The sequence below is a fragment of the Amblyomma mixtum genome, chromosome 1, assembly GCF_055824585.1.
Source record: "Amblyomma mixtum isolate Tamu chromosome 1, ASM5582458v1, whole genome shotgun sequence".
Taxonomy (NCBI): Eukaryota; Metazoa; Arthropoda; class Arachnida; order Ixodida; family Ixodidae; genus Amblyomma; species Amblyomma mixtum.
This window is the reverse complement of record NC_143012.1, coordinates 207,986,976-208,004,337: the sequence shown is the minus strand read 5'-3', so window position 1 is coordinate 208,004,337 and position 17,362 is coordinate 207,986,976. Positions and strand designations below refer to the sequence as shown.

The 17,362-nt window shown below is 47.8% G+C and overlaps 2 protein-coding genes across 6 annotated transcripts in view; both read right to left on the bottom strand.

Annotated features, from left to right (window-relative positions):
* Positions 1-13,243, bottom strand: part of LOC149370683 (tudor domain-containing protein 7A-like) — a 239,297-nt gene extending 226,054 nt beyond the window's left edge. The window contains exon 1 of the mRNA XM_089562860.1: positions 13,121-13,243. The gene's annotated coding sequence lies outside the window, so the exon portion shown is untranslated. The remainder of the gene's footprint in view (positions 1-13,120) is intronic.
* LOC149370682 (uncharacterized) overlaps positions 1-13,260 on the bottom strand; it is a 58,118-nt gene extending 44,858 nt beyond the window's left edge. Inside the window, exons 1-8 of one of the 5 annotated variants that reach the window (XM_089562816.1) lie at positions 13,121-13,259; positions 12,650-12,791; positions 12,434-12,552; positions 8,083-8,188; positions 7,754-7,859; positions 4,025-4,139; positions 1,693-1,704; positions 1,292-1,422 (exon numbers count right to left, since the gene is read on the bottom strand). In XM_089562816.1, the coding sequence (XP_089418942.1) occupies positions 1,292-1,422; positions 1,693-1,704; positions 4,025-4,139; positions 7,754-7,859; positions 8,083-8,188; positions 12,434-12,527 (564 nt within the window). In that variant the 5' untranslated portion in view covers positions 12,528-12,552; positions 12,650-12,791; positions 13,121-13,259. Of the gene's footprint in view, positions 1-1,291; positions 1,423-1,692; positions 1,705-4,020; positions 4,140-7,753; positions 7,860-8,082; positions 8,189-12,433; positions 12,553-12,649; positions 12,792-13,120 lie in introns of all 5 variants that reach the window. The other 4 variants (XM_089562813.1, XM_089562820.1, XM_089562831.1 and 1 more) reach the window with 4 other exon arrangements.
* Between the last annotated feature and the right edge of the window lie 4,102 nt (positions 13,261-17,362).

The window sequence follows — 17,362 nt, the reverse complement described above, 5'->3', positions numbered from 1 at the left end:
CTCACAAGCAAGGTTGTGTGGCCTCCGTGATTGCAAAAAGAAATCAGCAATCTCAGAGGCACCGAGCACGTGCGATCGCCGCCAAGACGCCAGCAAAGGAGCGATCCCACCTCCACCTGTCTGTTAATCCTTACAACTGATGCAAAAACATGGCCACGTGGCTAACGGACAGGCAGCAGCGCATGGAGCAGCAGCTCCAGTGGTTTGTTCACTTTTTATGCGAAGCATATTAACGTAGGTTTCGGGCCTTCGCGCGACGCCCGGCGGTGGCCACCATTGACCTTCAAGTGACCTTCAAGTAGGTCACGTGACATGACGTCACGTGATGACGTCACACCGGCTGCAGATGGGGCCTCATATCGCGCCGTCAGTCGCCTCCCGGCGGTGGCTACCCATTGACCTTGAAGTGAGATCACATGATGTGACGTCACGTGATGACGTCACACCGGCTGCAGATGGGGCCTCATATCGCGCCGTCGGTCGCCTCCCGGCGGTGGCCACCCATTGACCTTGAAGTGAGATCACATGATGTGACGTCACGTGATGAGGCACACCGGCTGCAGATGGGGCCTCATATCGCGCCGTCGGATGTCGCCCGGCGGAGGCCTCCACGTCACGCCAGGGATGAGGCGGCGCGCGCCCGCCGTCAGTCTCTGTGCCTGCAACCGCGCCAGCGTCTTTGCGCCGGGCGTGTATGCGGTCAAGATGCCTCCAAACGCTAAGGACGTTAATAATAGGAATGCAAATGGCAAAATAGCATGCTCGCGCGTTCAGTATACAGCTGGCTTCAAAAGCAACGCTATTCTGCTTGCTGAGACAGTCGAAAATTCAGCAGCTCCAATATGTCTGGACGTCAACGAATCGATGATCAGAGGATGGAGGAAACATCACGAGGAATTGTTTAACTGCAACAGCCTGCGGAAGGGCTTTCAGGGGCACAAGAAAGGCCGGTACCTCGCGTCACATTCGTGTTCTTTCTGTTTTTCCGTCACACGCCTGCAGTCTACCCTTTCGTTACGATCTTGTTTTTTTCCCCCTTTTCACACCCGAAAAGTCGACCCTCGCATTACATTCAAGTAAACACGGTATACTTCCAGATGTATTTTCCAAATGAGATGCGCTTCCAAATGAGACAGGCTTCTGTGGTTGCTCAGACACACTTGTCCTCGCATTTTCTTGGTCAACCTTAGCACCTCCTCTAAAGCGCAACGTGAATTCACTGCTCTACATTAGTGCTCGGCCCCTGTGACCAAACTTCAAGCAAGCCCAAGAAAAGTAGCACGTCACTCACATTCTTAGAGGATGTCCCTGCGTTTTGGACAGTCGCTGCTTTGTTTACGGGGGCAGGCTGTCTAGTGTGGCTAGTTGTAACGCCCCTCTGAGCTGGCGGCCGGTAGACCTCGTATCCAGAACGCCGCCTCTCTGGAGGGAAGAAGAAAGCAAGGAAATTGTTGTTCACTCAGGTTTTACGGCATACAAGCGACTAACACCAAAAAACTGGTCAGCGACTGTAAACACAGCAAGACTTTCCTCTATACAGATCCTTATTTGCAACCAATGATAGGGCAGACTGATTTTATTAGCTGCAGAAAAATTACAAAAGCAACCACAAATGTCAAGAGTGCACACAGATTAACTAGTGCTTTTTTGAGTTAACAGGTTACGAGAATAGAAACAGACTGCGATACTCACGGATGCGATACCCTGTTGGGTTTGTTGTTGGCAGGAAAAGAGAAAATGAGAAGGCAGAAAAGAGGCTTTTGCAAAAAGTGACATGGTTTCACACAAGATGAGCGCCCTTGCCGAGATAGAGGAAAATTCAAGACGCTGTTCAGGAATCCCTCTCATGAAACTGAATGGGAAAGGTCCCACCACTCCAAACAGAATGACTGCCTTTGCAGAGAGAAAGGAATTAATTTTAAACAGCCACTCCTCTCCGATTTAACGGACATCCCGTGTTAGAGGAGCAGCAGTAAGAAGGTGCTGGAGAGAGTCCATCCTGCAAAGAGCTTTTTTCAGTCTTTTCTAGCTTATAAACTGCTTTCGGCAAGAGCGGTCTCTTCGCGATTAAGATGCAGGACCCCAACAGTACAGGCCAGCTGAAATTTGTCCTCCCTGTCCCTTTAAATGAGCACACTCAGGTTATTTAACCCCAAACCATTCCCAGCAAGCTCCTCAGTAGGCTATGCCACAGAAGTATACAAGTAACAGCATCCTGAATGGTTCTCATTAATTACAGCTTACTGCGGTTTCTCAATGAACGTCGCTCATTTAAAATAGTCATCCACAGCTACACATTATATACAGTCCAACCTCGTTATAACGAAGTCGCATTTTGCGCGGAAATTCGTTCGTGATATCCAATATTCGTTATAAAAGTATGCACTCAAATTCCCGCAGAAAAGGTCGCTAATAAACCCAAGTAAAGAGTACTTTAAGATGGACAGCACAGGGTTGAAAAAATGCACTATCTTTGAATTTAACGCGTGGTATAAGCATATGAAACCTCGCCTTGCATTTCGCACTGGAAAGCAAGAGGAAACTCACAAATCGGGCTGCTGGCCAGGTGCGAAAACTATGTTATTTAAAAAACGACGTAATCTTCGTTTGGCGGCACTTCACACTGTTTGACAGGTTATAGTTCTCGACGAAATCAACACAGAGCAGAGCTTTCCCGATGCCAGCTGATTTGGCCACAGGTAGGTTCCCGAGGTACCCCCTGAACTTCCTGGCCATGTCAGCGGCCTCGCCGCTGCTGAGAGCTCGCACTTCGCCATCTTCACATGCATCGCTGTTTCTAGCATCATCTGCAGAAACCACCTGATCAGCAATTTCTTGGTCGGTCAGTTCGGGCGCCACAGCCAAGTTGTCATCTGCACAGATGAATTCCTCGAACATAACGTTCGGAACCGCCAGCCGACGCCATGTCGTCTCGCCAAAATTGTCCGCTTGCCTCCCAGTTGCATGCGGAAGCTTTCTGCCTACTTCTCGCAGTTCTCGGCGCCAACGGCTGCTTCTTCGCCAGACATGACGTGGCAAACAATCCGATGGCGGTCATTAAATCGCTGCAGCCAGCCACTGCTTGCATGAAAGTCATTGTGGCCTCAGACGGAAGTGAGACTTCTCGCCTTCATTTGAAGGGCGGCACCAGACACAGGCAGGTTAACAAGGCATCTTCAACATCCTGTCTTGCTGTCATTCTTCACAGCGCCTGCAGAGTGGGCGTTTGCAATCTTCTGCCTTGTGCTTGTGTTCTGCCCTGAATATCTTTATCTTCGTTTCAAGCGAAACTACAGATTGAACTGCAGAGATAGCGCGCGCGGGGCGCGGGTCGGAAATTGCGACGGCGGGGGTGGCCGGGGAGCGGGCGTCGGTTCGATCACGTGCCAGTCACGTGCTAGGCAGCCACTGATGCTAGATTCATTCGCTCTCCCTAGATGGCGTTGCGTGCGGAAGCGCGGGTGATTCAAACACATTTTAGGTGCGCGCGCTTCAAAAGATCAAAATTTAGCGTTTTTTTTCCTACTTGTTTGAGCATTTTGAGCCCCGTGAATACAAAAACTGCTTCGTTATAACCGATACAGTGTCAAATTTTGAATTTTTCGTTTCGTTATACAGATAGAACTCCCATAGAAATAAAGCATGTCCAACCAAACTTTTCTTTCACTTCGTTATATCCGATAATTCGTTGTATCCGTGTTCGTTATAACGAGGTTCGACTGTACAACAGTACAATACTGCTCCTAATAGTGGACATACGTGGGTAAAACAACAACAGGAATCAAATGTAACTAATCTGGCACGCTCTCACCTAAAAAAGTAAGAAAGCATGGATTTCAAAGGAGTTCAAACAAATCAGACGTACCCAATTGGCACTGAACCTCTCCTGGACATCCTTCGGACATCCTGAATGTCCATAGGACGTCCAGGGGAGTTCGGTGCCCATTGGGTAGCACCTCCCGCTGAACTACAGTGAGTGATGTGAAAGGGTGAGAAGGGTGACGAATGAAGGTGAGGGACTTGCCTCCAGATGTGTATGGTGCTGGTGGCCTATTTGTATTTCTTGCCAAGGAGGCGAGGAGGTTGTTGGGCCGGTACCCAAAATGTGGCTGAGATATTGGTCGCCGGTACGTTTTCCGCTGGAAGACAAGCAAAAGTAACCATAACCTATCTCTGAATGCATTCGTCAATGACCCGCCAAGCACGCTATTGCAACAACTGTCAGTTCTGTTCCTAGCCACAAAAGATAGCAGCAAAAGGAGCAGCCAGAATACTACGCAAGTCACATGTAAAGCAAAGCGCTTTTCAACAGAAGCCTATGCTACTGAGCAGCCCAGAAAAGTTCCACTACTTTGTACTCGAAATTCTTGCTAAACAAGCTGGGGACTGGGAAACATCTTCACGTACAGGCCGCTGATGGACAGTTTTTGCTGCCTCTGAAGCCAATCGCTGCAGCATTTTAACACGCTATGCCATTAGAAAGCATCACTGAATACCGACTCACTCCCACAAGTTCCTCTTTCGCACCTTCAAGATGAGGCAATACACCAGCCAGTAGAGCCTCCTGGCTGGGTGCTTGCATAGCTAGCAACAGCTTGGTTGCGCTATAGCGCTTTAAAGCAAGTACCCATCCAGCTTAGAACAAGGAAAGCATCACATTTTTTGCAATCTATGCCAGCTTCTGCAAGGTTCCACCTTATCAGCCGCTACAGAGGCTGCGACAATTTTTCCACAAGGCCTTCGTAAGAGAAAGCAGGCCAGCCGAACACCACCCCACACTGACTGCAGGCTTCCTTCACAGGCAGTAGAATCTCAATTACCATATAAACACGTGCAAGGACCGCACTTTTTTTTTTAAACAAAAACACCAATCGGGGAATGAGCTGCATTTATTCCACGATTAGTCGTCACTCGCAGAGTACTCGGCTCCAAGCTGGTGCTGTGCTCTGGTGCACGCTCATCCCACAAGAAGCCGCAGCACGCATGTCCACTGTCAATGCGTAGCCGTTGCTCCGCACTTTCATTTCATTTTATTACCCTCAAGCGCAAAAGCATTACAGAGGAGAGTGTTACATACATTATATAGCGAGAATAACAGAGCACAATAAAACGTAAACCAAACGAAAAGGCTAATACAGAACAGCAAATAGAAGCACATAAATAAAGAAAGAAAAATACATGTTAGGAGTATTAACTGAATACGGAAATAAACGGCAAAAGTATACAGTAGCACAGCAGATGAAACAACCGTAAACGGAACAGGTACACACATAGAAAAACAAGGAACATGACAAGACAACTGGATGCTAGGAGAGATCTCAAGAATCAGCTTTAAGGTACCTTGAAAGTGTTGTATGAAATAAGTCATGATGCTTTATTAACGCGATGTCAGACGGAAGGCGATTCCACTCTGCCGATGTACGAGGAAGAAACGAATGATAAAGGGCGTTGTTGGTCTTGCAAGTGATGACGTTTACTTTACAAGGGTGGTCGATGCATGACGAGCGATAAGATGGCTGAGCAATGAATGCATGCTTCAGGTGACTATGATGATAAATTTTTTTTAAAAAGGCAAAGACGCGACACTTTCCTCCGTATCTCAAGAGACGGCAGTGACAGTGTTAGTTTCATAGAAGTGATGCTGCTTGTGCGGTTATAATTGGAAAGAATAAAACGTGCTGAATTATTCTGAACCATCTCTAGTTAGGATGTTAGGTGCGCCAAACCAGGGTGCCAAATTGCAGAAGCATATTCTAATTTAGAACGAACTAGTGTCTTGTACATAATTAGTTAAGAAACAGGAGCCTTAGAAAAGTTGCGACGCAAGTATCCAAGCATGCGATAACTACTGTTAATGTAATCAATATGTTGCTGCCAGCTAAGATTATTATTTATATGCACACACAAGTATTTATAAGAAGTCTGATCCAAAGGTATGTTATTTAATACATAGCAAGCAGGGATGATATTACTGCGCGACACTCGCATGACCTTACATTTTTTTAACATTTAAATCCATGGCCCACGTGTCGCACCATTCAGCTATGCTATTAAGGTCAGTTTGTAAGACAGAAACATCGGTAGGGCCAGTTATTTCGCAATAAATGACGCAGTCGTCTGCGAACAAATTAATAGGGATAACACATTTAGGGAGGTCGTTAACATACACTAAGAAAAGAAGGGGGCCCAAAACTGAACCCTGTGGCACACCTGAAGCGACATGATCCATCACATAGCAGAGCAGCTCTTCTTCCAGATCAAGAAACTCATCCGGCTTGCCTCGGAAAGCGCGCTTTTCGCAGCTTGTGTTTCTCAATGCATCCTTTTGGTTGCACCATCACTGGACGCACTTCTTGGCAACGTCGAATTTCCTTCCCGCTGTACACTTGCCGTGTTCGAGCGCTAGCTCCCAGCCGTGTAGCTATTAAGGTACTTGCCCATCACGCTAAAACTGCCAATGCATCACTCTAAAACTCGGCGGCAGCACACGAAGTAGCAACTGCGGCGAACTAACACGCAAATGCGCCAAAAAAAAGCTGGAGCTGGTGATACTGATGCCAATGTGGATAGCGGAAGCTCGCGGCAGAGGAAAAAGTTGGCAATGATGATGACACGCGGCATCAGGCACCATCTGTGGATGGCACTAGGAAGCTCCTGTGCGCATGCGCGGCCTCCGTGATCAAACGCACCGTTTCTCGCAACTGGAGCTGATCGCAGAGGCCACGGCGCATGCATTTAGAGGCGATTCCCGCGTGGGTCATGGAAAGTTCGGGTACAGCCCTTAAACCGATTTTTTTTTTAAACATTTTCTTCGAGAAAACGGGGTGCGGCCCTTACATGCGTTTATATTTTGTACGACTTTCAGGAGACAGAATGAAACCGTTGTATACTTGAAAATCTCGCACAACTGAAGCATTCACGTAATAAACCCGTCCGCTACTCTGGCTTTCAAAATTTTGTTCTGGTTAGGGCACGTGCGCACTGCAGGTAGGTAGCACGGCCGCAAACCCCTCAAAGATACAGGCGAGCATGCTTGCATCTGTCTGCGCAACCGTGCGCAGACCAGCTAGGGCATACGCACGGGAGCACAAGCACGTGACGTGGTCGCGGCTTTGGTTGCGCACGTGCCAAGGCGCCATCCCGGAGGAGGTAACAGCACGCAGCAAAAGTCCCAGACATGTTATTCGCTCGAGAGGAATACTTGAGAGATTTCGAATAAGAAACATCTGGATCAAATCGATATCAAATACTACACCATTGTACCAAATATTCGAAATTATCTGCATGTGCCTAGTAAATTACCATTACCAAGCTCAACCTTAACATAGGTCAGTACAACAGAGACTGTCTGAAAACAAGGCCACTAATAGTTCTTTATAGTAATTTCCTCTTCACTTGTTGCCCCAATAAATAAGCTTTTTTTCCTCAAGCACAAAATAATATAAATTCAACATAAAAATAAATTAAAGATTACTGCACAATCAAAACCGATGCATGAAAAGAACCCGAAAGCAGTGCTCGCTGCTTCTGAATAAATTTCACGGTTCGCCAATATCAGTAATAACTGGACTTAAACGCGAGATAATTCCTTGACTCTCTCCTTAGAGGTACTTTCTAGAAATGCACAAGCCAATTACGTGAGGTACATCGCATTCGCAGTCATGCAGAAAACACCATTATTCTCTGCACACAGGAATACAGGCATTGAGATACACAGGCATCTCGACCGCTGGAAAGGGGTGGAGTCACTCACCACGACGGGCTTAGGCTTTGTCGTCTTCTGACCCTGCACCATTTGCGCTACATGGGCGGTTGACTCGCTCGCCACTGCGAGCACCACAATTTCTCCCTCCACATTCCTGCAAAAAGAATGCGCAAGAACGCGTCTGTAGTCCTTTTAAAGGGAAACGTGCCGACTGAAAAAACACCCAGCATCTCACAAAAGCAATCCTTATACCATGCCACTCGGACCACTGTCTAAAGACACAGACATCAATCCCCCCCCAATTTCTGAGCAAGGCCACAAGCTGCCCAGCCAAGAGAGGGAGGCTAAACGTAAGGGCACAAAGCATATCAGCTCACCTGCTAAATCTAGCCACATCAGGGATACTCTTTAGGTATGCCTCCAACGTACTAAATCCCAGCTTCTGGTATGGGATGTGTGAGCCAGTCAGCATCCGGTACTCGCCTAGAAAAATAAAGGAAAGGGAGGACATACAGGCACCCGCTAATTAAACTATGGCAAAGCAAGGTAACCATTAAGCCATGGGTGCGACAAATGCCAGAAGACAGGAGGACCACACAGGCGCCAAGACAACACTGTCTCCTCCCAGCCTCCGCACCCTTGCGGTTTGTTTTGTGCAGTCGAACACAGTCCGATTGTGTGCAGGTCAAAAGCTAATAAGTGCCGTTTGAATTAAGTGAATTACATTGACGGCGACAAATAGGCACAAGCTGCCCCTTACGACGGCCACTGTGCGCATGCAACACTGATGCATGCGGGCCCCAATGGCTCTTACTGGATGCCAGCAACATGCCCTGAATAATACCTCCACATCTGCCCCGCGTGCAAAAATTCTCAGCATAAAACCACAGCCTGGTGGCAGAGTTGCCGTTTCTTTTTCTTTGTGACCACGCACGAGCACACACAAACAAGGACTTGATGTCGACGTCTCTTGTTCTCGTTTGGGGCGCTTGGCAGCAAGCTCAGCATAAACTTTTTTTTCCAGTTTTTTTTTTTCAACTCGGAGGAAAAGAAAAACATGTTTTTCATGGCACATGCTCTTGCTTTACATGGAATGTCTGGCTGCAGCTAAACCAGTGGCAACAGTACTATGCTAACCGAAATATCAGATAACCTTGCAGGCTACAGAATGTACTTCAGGAGAGCAAGCTGCCGGGCTTGTTGGTGAAGCATGTTATATAGAACTCAGCGCAAAAAAAAACGGACAAGGGACGAAGTAAGGGACACAGACATTCACGAGCGCTCGTGAACGTCTCCGTGTCCTTTACTTCGTCCCTTGTCCGTTTTTTTTTTGCGCTGAATTCTGTATACAATACAGAATGTAACCCTCTGTTGCATGCGCCACTCAATACCATTCCCAAGGAGAGGAGGAACAGAAAGAACGGCAGCCTCTGTACAGATGGTGAAGCGGGCATCTGGTAAAGGAGGCACTCACAAGAGTTGTGGAGAACGGCAACCCCGACAAAAATGTGCGGGTACGATATGAACAGCTTTCAGCGAGTACCAGTACCAAAGCTAGATGGAATTCTTTCAAATTTCAATTGATGGCTCCTTGGAAGGCACAATGATAAAAACCCCATTCAACTTTATTTCATAGTGAAAATTGACTCTATGGATCTTCCTATGTCTGTCCAGCAGCAAGACATTTATTCCAGAGAAGATTGCGATTTTAAAATTCTCCCTCCACTCCATTCGAAATTATGGCATCAAGACGCGGTGACCACCGTTTGGAAATGGATGGCCACGTGACCTAGCATCAGGGATGTTTGCTTGCAGACAGAGCCAGCGGTGGCAATACCTCAATCTCATTTTTTCTTTTTACCTTTTATAGCTTAAAAAAAATGCTGTTTTTGGTGAAAGCAATGTCCTTGGCATTAGAACGCAGTGATCTATCGACAAAGGCAGACTTCAGTTCCTCCTCACAGTCCTTTCAAGAGGTGGTGACAGGACACCGTAAAACCCTTCCCTCACAGGCTGTGAAAGTTCCATTTATAGAGAAGTTAAATTTTGATTAACTAGCAAGGAGCTTTTCATAGGCGTCAACAGGGTTTGGTTCTATGTGGCTTAATGTCCCAAAGCGACTGAGGCTATGAGGAGCGTCGTACTGGAGGGCTCCGGGTAATTTTGACCACCTGGGGTTCTTTTAACATGCACTGACATCGCACAGTACACGGGCCTCTAGCATGTCACCTCCATCAAAATGCAACCACCACGACCAAATCAAACCTGAGTCTTTCTGGTCAGCAGTCTAGCCCCAAAAACACCGAGCCACCGCGGCAGCAAATGTCAAAAGAGCCCACAATGTTTACACATACATAGAATGCCCTTAAAGGGTACCCGATACATTAAACTAAGCAAATGCATATAGTTGGTTGCAGACATAGCTATTATCACAGCACTGACCATAGCACTGATATTGAGGTTATATTCTAATTAGCTTAAGGAACCAAGTTTGCAGACCTACAGGCACCACCACTCAGCAGCCATTTTCAACAGAAGAGGTGTGCCTTGCATACCAATATGGGTGCACAATTACCAAGCACCGAGTATCAAACCATCTATGTACTACACACCCACCGTGGTTGCTCAGTGGCTACGGTACTCGGCTGCTGACCCGAAAGACGCGGGTTCGATCCCGGCCGCGGCGGTCGAATTTCGATGAAGGCGAAATTCTAGAGGCCCATGTACTGTGCGATGTCAGTGCACGTTAAAGAACCCCAGATGGTCGAAATTTCCGGAGCCCTTCACTACGGCGTCTCTCATAGCCTCAGTCGCTTTGGGACGTTAAACCCAATTAAAACCAATCCTATGTACTACAGCTAGAACCTTTCACATTAGGTCAACAAAATGATTGCATTAGCCTGTCTGAAATTTCAGCTTGTATTTGCGCCAAAAAACCCTCATGAGCTTCATGTGCTTCATGAAGTGGTTTATGAGGGCTTAACGTCCCAATGCGACTAAGGCTACGAGGGACACCGTAGTGAAGGGCTCCGGAAATTTCGACCACTTGGGGTTCTTTAACGTGCAATGACATCGCACAGTACACGGGTCCTCTAGAATTTCGCCTCGATCGAATTGCGACCGCAGCAACTGGGATCGGACCCACGTCTTACGGGTCAGCAGCTGAGCGCCATAACCACTGAGCCACAGCGGTGGCTGTACTACATGGAGTGAATTGATGAATGACGCATGACCACTGATAGGCAGCTTGTCTGACAGGCTGTTCTATTAAGAGATGGTAAGTAGAAGAGAGTACCCTAACAAGTTTGTGCGGACGTGGGGCTTAAGAGAGATGATACGTCATATGGTACGTCAGCCAACATAAAGTCTCAAAGCTGCATGTTGGCTGACATCACACAGTAGACTGGCCTCTAGGATTTCGCCTCCAACACAATTTGACCACCACGGCCGGGATCAAACCCACGCCTTTCGGGTCAGAAGCAGAGCGCTATAACCACTGAGCCACCACGGCGGCAGTCAAGTTGATGAATTGAAGAGACTCACTGCATTTCCTTGAAGGGAAGGTGGAAAGCTTTGAGAATTCAAACCCTTTAAGCTCGGTGAATTCGAAAACCTATTCAGCTAGCCTTTAAATGAAAGGGTAGCGTGGTTAAACGGCATTTGAAACTAACTACACTGCTAAAATGAAAGAAGCAAACAGCTATGAATGTAATGTCTTTATTTTAGTCGCCTGAATTACAAGCACAAGCCCCGCAACAGTTGCAAATTAATTACACACTTATGCTGACAAAAGTGGTCGGCATATCAGATATAACACTCCGAAGCAACACATGGGCAATGACGCCGTGGTGGAGGGCTCTGGATTAATGTAGGTTATCTGTGGGATATTTATTGCGCTGACATCACACGCAACAGGATATTTTTGCACTTCACCTCCATCAAAACACAGCCGCAGCAGCCAGAATTCGATTCTGTGATCTTGGGATTAACAGCCGAATGTCAGAGCAACCTAGCCACCAAAATGGACTACTATGAGTAGTCTAGGTGTGGCCACACCAAGTGCTGAATAGCGCTCGACAAGTGTACTGACAAGAAAGCAAGACAGGCTGGCTTCAAGCCAAGCAGTACACTATATGCAAGCCAACAGGCCCCTATTAGCTTCCATGAACTGATCAAAAAAGTATGAAAGCCGCAAACGCACACACAACACTGCAAGCTTTCATTTACACTGTATATTATCTTTTTCACCTTCAGATACACAATCCACAGAGCCCAGACAGCAACAAAACAAAAAAGAAATCACTTCCTGTACTGTTATCAACAGCCTGCCACAATGAACCACTGCATGACCAAGACTAAACTGTATGCGCCAACTGCAGATAAGCAAGCAAAGATGAAATGAAATGAAAAAAAAAAGAAACTCCCCGAAAAGGTTTTGACAAATAAGATATGTCGTATGCAGTACGTGAAAACTCGACATTGGCCGCAGTCAGAAGGACCGTACGCGAGCGCGTCTCAAGTCGGCGTCTTTTGCGCCGTCATTCAAGGATGCCTTAAATTCAGAACTTTCAAGCCTCTGCAAGAGCGCACGCAAGCGTGTCAAGTAAGCTGAACAAAATGTTCGAAATCACCGCGACGCCACGAATCGAACGGTCCCCGACAGCGACTGCTCAGAAAGACGCAAACGGCACAATTTTACTTCAGTGCAAAAACCTCGTGGACGCTTACCGTCGAGCCGGCGCAATAGTATTCCCAACTTCTCACTTGTGAGAATGGACCGAAGGATGGTCCCTACTTCTTCATTGAGGGAATCGTCCCCCATGCCGCCGTGCAATCAGCGTCCCATGCTGCCAAGACATAAGAACACAAAAACCAAGACAGTATTAAAGACGAGAAAAAGCAATAAGAGAATATAAAAGCAATTAGAACACTATTCGAACACACGTGCAAGTTTTACCGGGGACGGTCTGCCGAAGCTGCACGCAGAAAGTGTTCGAACTAGTTCGAACGCGGCCAGGGAAGCGTTCACCAGTAGCTTGGCCCCCTCCGACAAGTATCGGCTAAAATTACTGCAGCAAAAACACACCTGAAAAGCAAACCGACAAGTCAGCGCACACTTGTTACAGAACGGTGTCTCAAGTTCACATAGCAAAATGACAGAACAGCGAGCGGCGTTCCACGGGGAGAGCTCAGGGGCAGCACAGAACGAGTAGGCTGTCATTGCCAAACGGCTATTTCTACCAGAAAAACAGGAAAAAATTAGATATCCACACAGTGCTGCACATATCCTGAGCCAAAAACTGAGACGCCGCACCACTGGCAAAAAAGAAACTTTCGGCGGGAGAAAGACCCCACCAGTGAAACGTTCTTTTGGACATAAATCGCCGCTACCGCAAAAAATATAGACGCACTCACCGTTTCTTCACCACAACAGTGGACGAGAAGTTGTCTTCAATTACAGGGAGGAAAAGAGCAAAGCGCTAACCAGCCCTTAAATTCACGACATGACAGAACTAGAAGGTTCCATGGTGCACAGCCGCAGACCGCCTACCTTTTCGAAGAGAATGGAACAGACTGGCTGGCTGGCTGCGACCCTTCCTTCTTTTGACCCGTGCGCGTGCGCGTGCCGTGAGCACGTGCAAGCCAACGCAATCGAAAACGAAACTAGCCAATCCCCCTCGTGGAAAGATGAGGAACATGCATGGAAAGAAAAAAAAATAAAAATTCGCCATTGACAGGAGACGCGGCATCAGACGCTTGGACTATTGTGAGACATTCCAGCGGCGAAAAAGAAGGGACGAAGGTAGACGAGACAGGACGAACGCCTTCTTTTTAGCCGCTGGAATGTCTCATAATAGTACTAGCAACCAACTATATAGCCCAACTTTCTACTTGGACGCGGTTTCCTCCATGGACGCGGCCATGGACGCGGCAGTCTTCAGCACGTGATTATGTATAATGGCGGACGCTTTTTCAGTTTGTGCTGCATTGACTTTGGATTTTGCGTCGCCAGTTTTTTTATCCCGTGCCTGCTCATATCTGTGAAATTAGCTTGTGTGGGTTCCTGGCCACAATATCAATGAATGAGCGGCAGGCTTCCTCGCGTCGTCTTAATTCCGTAGTTCCTTTACGGGCGCCTTCTTTATGGACTGATGCACTACTCTTCCGGCATTTTATGAGCGGAATCGATGGTTTCCGCACTGTCCCACTGTCCTGCACCTTTCACGTCAATATATGCGAGGTGTTTCTGGATTCCTCTCCTAACCTTTTATCTGCACAGATATGGTCCGCCGCGGTGCCTCAAATGATTATATGGCACTCGGCTGCTGACCCGAGAGACGCGGGTTCGATCCTGGCAGTGGCGGTCGAAATTCGATGGAGGCGAAATTCTAGAAGCCCGTGTACTATGCGATGACAGCTAAACAACCCCGGGTGGTCGAAACTTCCGGAGCCCTTCACTACGGCGTCTCTCATAGCCTCAGTCGCTTAGGGACGTTAAACCCCAATAAACCAACCAAGGTTCTAAAAAATTCTGTGACTGAATTCGCTCCCTTTTTCACAAATTCATTTCTGCATCTGAAAGGATGCCCTGCTAAATGCTCTCTCCAATTAGCGTTCCAAACTTATAAACCGTTTGTTTTATGCGACAGCGCGTACACTGCTCGTTTGGTCGAAAAGCCGTCGACGACGTCGCAGTTGGCACCGCGCGTCGAAAAAAAAAAAAAAATTACCGACGATTACGTTACTTCCTAATGCGAAATTTGAGCGCAGCAAATAAGCTGTTTCACCTTTTCGATAGATTGAGGCAAAGAAATCGAGCAACACATGTATGCGCGCTATCACAGAATTTTTTTTTTATTTTTCACACGTATTCCTTTAACAAAGACTCCACTAACAGTTCTTGACAGTCATGAAGGAAGCTTTGTGGTCGGAGAAATAGACTGATATATGTTCGACTTGGTACACCAATGCTTGATTCTCAAAGACGAGATCTATACAAGTGCATCGCGAGGTTGTCACAGCCGTGGGACGCGTTACGAGCGAGAGGAACGGGATGTTCTCCCGCATAAGTGTTAGGAAATTGCTGTTTGTCTTTATGTCAACATTAAAGTCCCCCACTACTAACATCGGTGTGGATCGATGGACGGTTAATGCGAGTTGCAGGAAGTGCACGACGTCTTTCGTGAGTGCGGTAGGGGCGAAGTAGGCAGCTACTACCAGCAAGCCGTTGGGCAACTTTGCGGCGCACAGTTCGACAACTTCATGTGACGTGCCAAGCATTTCGACTGGTATTGCAGAGAGACCTGTGCGCAAGTAGATAGCGACTCCCGCCGCTCTGTTGTGGTCTCTGCGAGCACCACAGCAGTATAGGAAATCTGTGATTTCGAGAGGCTCTTCGGGATCCATCCAGGTTTCAGCAAAGCAAAGTACAGAGGAATGGCGCAGAATGTGATCGTGGTGTACGTCCTTGGCATGTGCGGCAAGGGAGCGTACATTAAGAATGTGGTTGTGAATGATGAATCAAGTGCTGCCAGCGAATGACGCGTCCATTGGCTGTCTGCGTGTGTTACTGATGTGTGGTTAACATGTTAAGCTTCGCCTGTAAGAGTGGAACGCGACAGCGTCTTGCAACGCTGCCAGGGAGTCCACAGAACGCCATCGCCAATTCGGCTGTACGCCTTGCTGGACGGTAAATTTATTTTTTGAGGAAAGGCAATGTATCTCTCTCGCATATCTGGGTGGACACCTGCACCTCGCCGTAAGGGAAAGGGGGAAGATGGGAGTGAACGAAGACGCCGTATTAGCTAGACGCGCCTTTGTTCATTCCAAACCATTCAGCTAGCATTACGGAGTGGCTAGCGTGCTCGTATCGCACTCCGGAGACCCTGGTTCGATTCCCCAACTCGACCAATTTCGTTCTCGGTTTTATTGATTTATGCGGTCTAACTAGAAAGGTTAATTAGGCTATTTCATATTTATATTATTGTATTTCTATCCATCGTGTTCTGTCATTAACCTGTCAATTGTTGGAACTGTCTAGGATGTTCGACACAACGTATATGAAACGAGCAACGTCTTTTCTTGCCTTTTTCTCTTTCCTCAGATCTCTTACCTCTCCTCTATCTGCACGTGGCAGCGGTGGTGGCTTGGCTAGAGCCAGTAGCAGGCCCGTGCGATTTCCTTTTCATCCTTCTCTCAGTCACAACAACAACAACTTACTGAGTGGGGAAGTGCGTGGTGGTGGAGGGAACGCGGCTTCGTACTTATCTGTTTTTTTTCAGCAGCGTCTCCTTCCGCGGACGCTGTTGTCGCTGCTGCGCGCGTCTTTCTTTTCTTTTCTTCTGACCTCTTCATTCTCCTCTATATTAATTAGGCTAATTGATTAATTAAGCAATTAACTAAACTCAGTCCAACTTAGTTGCAGCATCACTATACGATCCCTTTGATTGGTTGCATGGTTACTAGCCAAAGTACAATTGGCCCCATTTGAAATTTGCGCACTGTGACGTCACGAGCATTTCGACCAATTGAAAAGCGTGACATTGGGGGCGGAGCTGGTTACGAGGCCGACGACGACGCGAAACCCAGGAACGGACGCCAAAGAGCTGCACTCTAAAACAGTGCGCCAGGAAACGCTTTCGCCTTGCAGCACTTTAGAGAGCCAAAGTGCCTCCTGAATTTTTAATTTATTTCATTACGGCACCTCCTTCTCTTTTTTCTTTCACTGGCCACCTTCCTCCCTTCCCTTACAGTGCGGTTCGGGTGTCTACCGAGATGTAAGACAAATTACTGCGCAATTCCTCAAAAATGCGTGTTCAAAGGTACTTCCAACAGGAAAGGCGTCGCGCCATACGGGGATGGTGGTGGTGAAAAACATTTATGGAAAATTAAGTTTTTTACAGAAAGGTGATTGGGGTAGGACCCTATTGGCCCTTTCCCCTTACAATACTGGGTGGAGCCCCTATTCCGGTGCCCCATTGGCAAGCAACGCCGCCCGCGTCCGTTGAACCAAGGCCTTTTGGCTCTTTAGGTCTTGACAGCCGAGCAGGGCCGCCTCCCAGTCCTCTCTGGTGGGGTTGGGGTTGGGGGGGATAGATGGGTTCGATTGACACGCCCAAACCATGTGGAAGGTGTCAGCCACCTCCCCACAGAACTGGCACGCGCCATCAAAGGATGTATTGAAATGTTTAAGCACCGCCGGGCGCACAGCACAGTGTTAGTAAGAATTTTGATAAGGAGGCGCTCGTCAGCGCGATCCAGACCCTTACAAGGGACCGGGTAGCGCCGGTGCTCCTCCTTGTAGTAATCGGTGATTTGTTTGAATGTAAGGGCCAGATTGTCTGGCGTTCCCTGGACTCTCTGGCAGCGCTGCAACGCGCTGTAGCGTTCCACTCCTAAATGCTTAGAGCGACTCCATTTCTTTTTTATGCGAAGCATATTACTAGAGCTACACTAGTACAGCCCGTCGAGCGCGGCGGTGGAGCTACCATTGACCACGTGACACCACGTGACAACATGACGTCACAGCAGAGGAGAGATGGGCTGCCGGCTCGCGCGGTCGGCCGCGGCGGTGGAGGCTCCACATCAGAGGCGCTGCCTGCTGCTGCTGGGGGTACATCAATACAGTATAATGGTGGCGGTGGTGGAATAACTAAG